The sequence below is a fragment of the Triticum dicoccoides genome, chromosome 7A, assembly GCF_002162155.2.
Source record: "Triticum dicoccoides isolate Atlit2015 ecotype Zavitan chromosome 7A, WEW_v2.0, whole genome shotgun sequence".
NCBI classification, from domain to species: Eukaryota; Viridiplantae; Streptophyta; class Magnoliopsida; order Poales; family Poaceae; genus Triticum; species Triticum dicoccoides.
Window position 1 is genome coordinate 390338257 of NC_041392.1, and position 8751 is coordinate 390347007.

The 8751-nt window shown below is 42.9% G+C and overlaps 1 protein-coding gene across 4 annotated transcripts; it reads right to left on the reverse strand.

The window, feature by feature from the left end:
• Positions 1-1972: 1972 nt before the first annotated feature.
• On the reverse strand, positions 1973-4379 carry LOC119330377. 4 transcript variants are annotated; one of them, XM_037603487.1, is made up of 4 exons: positions 4287-4379; positions 4029-4108; positions 3620-3710; positions 1973-2823 (listed from the first exon to the last, which is right to left on the reverse strand). In XM_037603487.1, exons 3-4 carry the CDS (start codon positions 3701-3703, stop codon positions 2245-2247), a joined length of 663 nt encoding a protein of 220 aa, XP_037459384.1. In that variant the 5' UTR covers positions 3704-3710; positions 4029-4108; positions 4287-4379; the 3' UTR covers positions 1973-2244. The 4 variants fall into 4 exon arrangements, with proteins under 4 accessions (XP_037459384.1, XP_037459382.1, XP_037459385.1 ...); XM_037603485.1 differs by having other exon boundaries at positions 3620-3719; XM_037603488.1 differs by lacking the exon at positions 4287-4379 and having other exon boundaries at positions 4029-4279.
• Positions 4380-8751: the final 4372 nt, after the last annotated feature.

An 8751-nucleotide genomic window follows, 5' to 3' on the forward strand; every position in this document is an offset into this window, starting at 1 on the left:
GTTGCTTGCTTGTGCTTGGACTTTGTGTGCGTGTGGGCTTTGTGTTTGTGTGAACCTTGTTGGATGTTGGCTTTGGCATTTGCTTTATATATAAAGCGGGGCGCGAGCCTTTTTCGGTAAGTGCATCTAGTGCCACCCCTAGTTGGTTTTGGAGTATTGACGACAAACCTAGTTGAGAGACTAATGTGTTTGTGAGAATTGCAGGATAACACAGGTAGAAGTCCCTCATTGATTCGGTTTTCCTACCAGAGATGACCCCTAAAAATGTATGAAGACATTGAAGTCAAAGGTGGTATATGAAGATATTCACATTGAAGACTATGACAAGAGAAGACACCACATGAAGCCTATGGAGCTCGAAGACTTAGATCTTTCATAGTTCTCTTTCTTCTGTGTTGAGTCATAGGAACCACCGTACTGTTAAGTGGGGTCCAAGAGAACCAGTCAGAATGACTGAAGTGATGCTTAAACAAAACCTATGTCTTCGAGTGAAGACTTTGAGAGTGAATCTTGTCCAGAGTCGGGCAAGTCAGCTTTGCTTGAAGCCCAAGTAAAGTTGTCGTGTGAGTTTGAAATCTGACCGTTGAAACACGTGTTAGTTCCTTAGTGACCCAGGGTCATTTCGGACAAATCAGGTCGGGTTACCAAGTGGCTATAAATAGCCCACCCCCTACAACCATAAACGGTTGGCTACTCAGATTCAGAGTACGGCTTTTGTCGTTTGAGAGCAACCCACCTCGAAGCCTTTGAGAGAGAATTCCTTGCGAGGATAAAGCCCTAACCACCCAGAGCCAAAGAGAATTAGGCATCACTTAAGTCTTCTTGTCTGTGTGATCTGAAGACTTATTACACTTGAAGACTGTGCATCCTCCAGCCGGTGAACGAAGTCTGTGAAGGTTTGGGAGTCTACCTTAAAGACTTACCAGAGTGATTGGGCGAGGTCTGTGTGACCTTAGCTCAAGGGGAATACGGTGAGGATTGGGTGTCCTGAGCTGCGTGTTCAGGACTGGGTGTTCGGGACTGTGTGTCCTAAGGTTTAAATACCTAACCGCCCTAACCAGACGTACAGTTGTCACAGCAACTGGAACTGGTCCAACAAATCATTGTCTTCAACGAGTCACTTGTTTCATCTTCCCTTCCCTTTACTTACTGTTACTCCTTGTGAAGTCATTGTATGTTCGCACTATCTTTTGTCTTCACTGAGTGACTGCGTGTTCTGTGTGGCTTCACAATATCTTCCTACCTGATTCTTACTACATTGCTGCTATTATTCATTGTGCTTTCACTCTATTGAATACTTGACTATGGCTTGCCTAGTGTAGTCTACCTTCCGCTGCAGGGTAATAGGTTTATTTCGATCGTTTGTCTTCATAACTTCCACGTTTTGAAGACTTTCATAAAAATCGCCTATTCACCCCCTCTAGTCGATATAACGCACTTTCATTAGCTGCCTCTTATTATATTGCCCAAAGAAAACTGCTCTTTATTGCATATAATTTTTTTATAAGTATCTCAACTGCCCTAATTGTACTGCCTAAAAAACTGCTTTTTACTTGCTAGTTTAGTTGTCTAGCTACCCAAGTCAATATCAGATGCTATAAAAAACGAGTAATAGAAATTAGTAGATGCCCGTAAGAGAAATGTCTCCACAACATGAATTTGATATTTGAAAACTCGCCCCGGATTTAAATTTTTCCAACTAATCGATCTTGAGGAGGCGGCAACGGGTAAAAGCAGGTCAGCATACAATCATAGAAACCACAATTAACATATTCCCAACATACAGTTATGTGTATCCAGTAACCAAATTCTGATTGTTATTACCAAGGCAAATTAGACAGTCTTATTACTGTAAGTTATAGTATATAACAAATAAATTGCCCGAAGGCCATTTGTCAATAAATACATGAAACAATGAGGAGCACAGAACATATATAACATGAAAAAACAAGGAAACAATGAATAAAATAGATGAGAGAAAAATTACCACGACCATTGCTTTAGCTCGTTCATAATATATAATACATAATTTACAACATGGGACGGTAGTCCGATACCAAGCTGGTTCATAGAAGCATAATTTATAGTAAGGAAGGGCAGTCTGCCAACAAGTTAGTTCATAGAAGCATAATCTCTGTGCCTTGCTCAAAACAAAGTGAGAAGAGCTACATGATACCAGGTGGTACTTTCCATTACAAAGGCAATGGTTCATAAACATACTGGGTACGATGTGCCGAACAGAGCTCACCAGATACTATCTGTAGTCTCTAGGCACTGCTCCGATTTCAGGCCAATACAACGTAGTCTTTTTGCCAACTTTCTTGTGCTTGCGAGTGCTGTTTTCATCGCCCCTTTGGTGCTGTCCTGCCCTCTTAGGCGACGAGCAGCTGTCGTATTTTGTATCTGAGTAGAATACGAGCTCATGTATCTGACAGCATAGAACCATCCTTTGCGTACCTTCTTGATTCTCTTTTTTGCTTCATCCAGGTACCGCTCTAGGAGTGTGACTTGATTTTCCAGCCTTTGTACGTGGGTGAAGTGATAGTCCCTGATTTCCTTGCCACATGCATTCTCCATAAACCTAATTGCTGCGATAGCAGCACTGTCTTCTGCTTCATCATAGTTGTTTGAGATCACACCAGATATCGAGGTTTGAACACGCAAACCATCGATCAACTGTAATGATGAATTAAAAGTAACCGTAACACGAGAGTTGTTGCCCGGATATGTCTTATGATGGTAATTCGCAGGCGGCAACTTCAGAGCTTGCAGCATGAGGGCGAAGATGTGGGAATGGGGAATCAGTATTACATGGCCATCTTCCTGCAAAGGAAATAAAAGGATATAATATTTGCTTAACAAAGGGATGATCTCACAATATATTGCATTGAGTTATAAATCAGGGGAAAATAAGTATTAAGTTCTGTTGGTGAAACTAAATTTGTTTGCCTATCGATCAGTATGAACCAATCAATTAGAAACAGAATACATCGGTTAATAACTTTAGTCTCATTAAGACATGCTGTTTTACAACAATCATGAACACTGCAAGGGAGTGGCGTTAGCAGGCAATAGATGCGGCCAACATATATTACATAAAAACATCAAGCTAAACAAAGTATATCTGGAAACTACTTCCTTCGCACATATCCCCCTAACATGTTTCTACTACATAAATTACAGCTTCTGTCTTTAAAAAATGAATAGCATTTTTGAGTAGCCAATTCTTATAACATAAAGAATAATTAGACAATTCCTTGAGCAGCTTCTCTGAACATAGCTCACACACATAGGCTCAAATATGACAAGAAGGCCTTTCTTCCTTTGAAAGGCAGTGATATGGAATTGAACAAACATGAAAACGGAGCAGGTATATCATATATAGTTGATTAAATTGCTTGGTCATAAAACATGACAGCGAGTTTTTCCCCAAATGACAGGCAAGACTAAAGTCGCTGCACAGTTGACCACCTACTGCCAGACAGGGTTTCTAATTCACCAAGAAACAGTAGTTAAGTAGAGGTTCCTAGGCATATTTAGGCGTACCAGTGAATTAATAAGACGGTCAGCATGACAGGGCATGGGAACAATTAGTTATACCAGAGGTTCAGTTTGTTACCTTTGGTTCAGAGGGTGTTGTGCTTGACGATGCCAAGCCTGGAGATCCATTCTCGCAAACATCCCCAACGCCCATGCCGTCCATACGCTGTCTGCTGGGTCTGAGCTAGAAGAGTGAGATTGGGGCAGGGAGAAAATAGATAACGAAAGATAGAGGAATGAATGCATTGAATATATTTGTACATCTACACGATATACAGTTTTCAACAAAGTGCACATAGTTAACACATTTGACAGCACACAGTTCATCTTCTTGACAATCTACAGTTGATGCATGCTACCAAAATTATTACGCATTATCACATATTGCAAAGATGTGCTGGACAACAGCAAATTAAACAAAAAGATGTAGCACACAACAACAGTTGGAACAAAAAGATATACAAGGGGAGAAGAAGACGGGTTTGTACCTTCAAGAGAGATGGCCGTGCTTCGCTCTGCCGCCACGCCGGGGTAGCACGTAGACCCTGCAACTGTTTCCCCTTCTAACCTGAAGATCGAGCGAGGGGGTTAGAAAATGGATCGAGGGAGAGCTAGCTAGAACGCAAGAAAGAGGGAGATGGGCTAGCGGCGCGCGAGATCGAGGGAGATGGTCCGGGGGCACGGAATAGCTGGAGAGGGTCGGCAGCGCAGAAGAGAGGGAGGGAGGAAGAGGGGCGGCGGCGCACCTGTGCGTCGGAGGAAGTAGGAAAGCAGCGATAGGGTTCGGGGAGAGACGAGCTGTTCCGCGTGGTTTCTTCGTTTTGGAGGCCTCGACTTATGCATGCCAGCGACCGATTGGGCTGTTAATGGGCCAGGGACCAGGTAAGGCCGGGGCTATGCTAAACTAATATGTGTTTTTCTATTTCTTGCAAGCAGATATCTTGTACCTAGGATAATAAGCTATTATTTGTTGTGGCGGTAGAAGTTACATCTGATCAGTTTGTCTGATTCCGCCTTTTGTTTCGTCGGTCCTTCCATACGTTTGTATTTTCTAGATAAGTTAACATGGCTAGAACTCTTTTGTGAAATCACAAGAACATATTTATGATCATAGTTCCTGTAAACGCCAATGAATATTTATAAAATACGTGAACACTTTACTAAAAGCACACGACTTATAAGAAGTATGTTTTTTTAATTCAAAATTCTGACACCGATTAACAGTGAGCCATTATTTATCCCCACGAGCATTTTACAAAAAAATTCAATGAAGTATGAAGCAAACACATCACAATTTTTGTTGGAGCACATGAAATTTTTTTAAAAATGCATGGACATTTTTTTTAAACCTATTGGAATCAGGAACTAATAAACATGAGTGTGAATTTATTATGTAGTTTGATTTCATCGGCACGAACCAATTATAACCTTATAATAATTAGCTACTTGTTGTGTAGGTCTGATGACATAATCATTTGAGCATGGAGAATCCGCAATATCACCTATTTTTTCTAAGATGATTGGAGAGATAAATTCCATTAGTTTGACGCAGAGCATACAAAATCTCAAACTAACTAATTGGAATAAGACCATTTCTGGCAGCATATGTTGTAAGCAAATATCACCACATAGTTATGTCTGTCCAATAACCATATTCTGATTGTTAGCAGCAAGGCAAAGTACATGGCCATATCACAGTAAGCTCAAGAATCCAGCAAATAAATTGCCTAAAGACCATTTGCTACAACAAAAGACTGGTGTGCTGGTTTCAACCGTGTACTTAATAAGTTATATGGAGGGCGGTCGTACGACTGTTCGACCACAACTATCATAGCCAAAATATTGAACAATATGCTAAGATCCATATCAAATTTAGAACACACATGTAGCAAAGCCGACCAAAGAAAACGGCTCACATTGCCAGCCGACGACGTCGTTGAACGAAGACCCTGGTCGCTGCTCCTTGCGCTGGTGGAAAACAGCTCCTTCCGTGCGCGTGGTGCCATGGCGCGGGGAAAAGCTTCGAGGCCTTAGATAGAAAAACAGCCGATGCGTTTAGATTAATCTCATACCATGGAGCAAACCAACAGAAGGAAATTAATCGGGAGACAAAGGAGGCAGAGAAAGGAACTTGCCTTGGCTACAGGAAAGGGGGATAGCGCCGCCGCGAAAGCCGAATGAATAGGAGAGGTCCACAATGGTGTATTATCAATGCCTTTGGCAAAAGTCAGAGGGTAGAAGATAATGTGTGTACGAAACAAAGCAGTAGACATAGCACAGTGAACAGATTAGAAGACCAACATCAGAGCTACAGCTTAATTGGTTCATAATTTACAATAACTATAGGGTGGACCGTCTAGTAGCACCGATCATACAACCATCAAGGATTGTCTCATAGGACCGACCATACATAATTTACAATAAGGGTAGGGCAGGTTGCCATCATAGTACTTTATAACATCTCTGTAGAGGCAACATGGCCAGATACGCTGATATTACTTGATAAACCAAAAGAACTTGCGCGTTCTCACACGATCGAAGTATCAGTCGGATCCATCATTAAGGAAATCGTCATACAGGCAGTTTGCACCACAAGCACCCTCGAGGTCCGACGAGTAGTAACCACTGTTCTGGCCCTCATGATCAGATGGGAAGTAACCATAAAACTCGTCACATTCAGAAAAGTTAGACTCAGTGTCATATGGGTAGTCACCAACGCCCTTGACTGCATCAGTTCACATGGCAGCCAGATAGGCAAGGTTGTCAGCTTCTTGAGTAAGATGATAGCAATCCCAGGCCACATCATCTACAACAGAAGAGGATCCTGTAGGCAGGTAGTTGACTGCCACCTTGTCAATACGCCCTGCAGAACCGAGCATGTCATCTGCAAGTGACCCCAGCCCTTTGCAATGCCCCTGACCCGGAGATTTCTTTTTTCCACCTTAGCCTTCAGATTCCTGATCTTCCTGGACTGTTCGGCAACAGTGTTGGACAGGTAGCTTATATTGGTCTTAATTTTCTCCATCTGAGGGCAGTCAAACTTAATATCCATGGTGGTTTGAAGATGTTCCAAGCAGCTGGTAGCAGCATTTTGTATGGCCTCGTTGACATCCACAGCTGGGTCGCCACTGATCCTCATATGTGGTGCTGGTGCTGACGAATGCGACCACGATGGCCAGAAGATAGCAGTAGCCACCACCCGGCCCCGGGAATATGAGCAGGTCTTGTATTTCACCTCCGGTAAATCAACTTCAGCAAAAACGGCACTAAGCATAGCCCGTGGCCTAATTGTGACATAACGCTTCATCTATTTAGAATATGTAGACTGGTAAGTCATCTATACAACAAGAGAAATACACGGAAGTATTTTACTACCAAAGATACAGGACCATAGAAATGTATTATGCTTCATTAGCGACGGGTTCAGATCAAGCACAACATATGTGCAACAGCAAGCTAGAAAACAAATCAGAGTTTTGTGACGGCACAACGACAATGTAAATAGTATGTTAATTATGTTAGGCACATTATTGAAAGGCATTTCTCAAACAACAGCAGTGTTGTGTGTCAACTATAATTAGCAAACGCAAACTGGTAGACCAAAGGAGCTAAACGGCATGATAGGAAGCAAATCAAAGGCAAGCATGGATAGCATAAAAAAGGATATTCACGGTATCTAAACAATTTGATACATAGTTGACTGCAGAACATAGCTTACAGAACAATTTGTAACACCCTCGATGCGACTATAGCTCCCACGTGTCGAGGCACGACTTAGAGACATAATCGCATTGAAGGCATATGTCGCAAGTTAGGCAATCTTCACAACATCCCATGTAATATAAATGATAAAGGGGAGATAACATAGTTGGCTTACACTCGCCATGTCAATCAAGTACATAAATAACATTACATCATCCAAACACTCATGGCCCGACTACGGCGCCAAAATAAAAGATAACCCAACATGCAACACGGTCCCGTTCACCCCCAACTAGGCACCACTACTGATCATCAGGAAAGGAAACATAGTAACGTTGAGAGTCTTCGTCGAACTCCCACTTGAGCTCATATGCGTCTCCTAGAGCGGAATCATCAGGCCCTGCATCTGGTGAAATAGTAATCTGTGAGCCACAGGGACTCAGTAATCTCACATCCTCGCGATCAAGACTATTTAAGCTTATAGGTAAGGCAAGGTAAATATATGTGGAGCTGCAGCAAGCGACTAGCAAGTATGGTGGCTAACTTATTCGCAAAAGAGAGCGAGAAGAGGAGGCAAAGCACGAGCGAGAAACTAGAGAGCAACCTGCGCAAACATTACTCCAACACCGTGTCCACCTCCCGGACTCCGCCGAGAAGAGGCCATCACGGTAACACACTCAGTTGATTCATTTTAATTAATTAAGGTTCAAGTTATCTACAACAGGACATTAACAAATTCCCATCTGCCCATAACCGTGGGCACGGCTTTCGAAAGTTCATATCCCTGCAGGGGAGTCCCAACTTAGCCCATGACAAGCTCTCACGGTCAACGAAGGAATAGACCTCCTCCCAAGACGTTCCGATCAGACTCGGTATCTCGGTCATTCAAGACACTTCGACAGGTTAAAACAAGACCAGCAACACCGCCCGAATGTGCCGACAAATCCCGATAGGAGCTGCACATATCTCTTTCTCAGGGCACACTCAGATTGTCTAAACTTCCGGTAGGCCAGCCCAGAGTTGCCCCTGGTAGCCACCGGCGGCTGACAGTTTGGACCAACACTTAGAGGAGCACTGGCCTGGGGGGTAAAATAATGATGAACCTTGAGTCTGCAGAATCCAAGGGAAAGAAAAGGCTAGGTGGCAAATGGTAAAATCAAGGTTGGGCATTGCTGGAAAAGCTTTAATCAAGGCGAACTATCAAGGGGTTCCCATTATAACCCAACCGCGTAAGGAACGCAAAATCCGGGAACATAACACCGATATGACGGAATCTAGGGTGGCAAGAATGGAACAAAACACTAGGCGAGAGGCCGAGCCTTCCACCCTTTATCAACTATATAGATGCATTAAGATAACATATCAATATAATGATATCCTAACAAGTAAATAGATGTTCCAACAAGGAACGGCCTTCAATCTTCACCTGCAACTAGCAACGCTATAAGAGGGGCTGAGCAAAGCGGTAACATAGCCAATCAACGGTTTGCTAGGACATGGTGGGTTAGA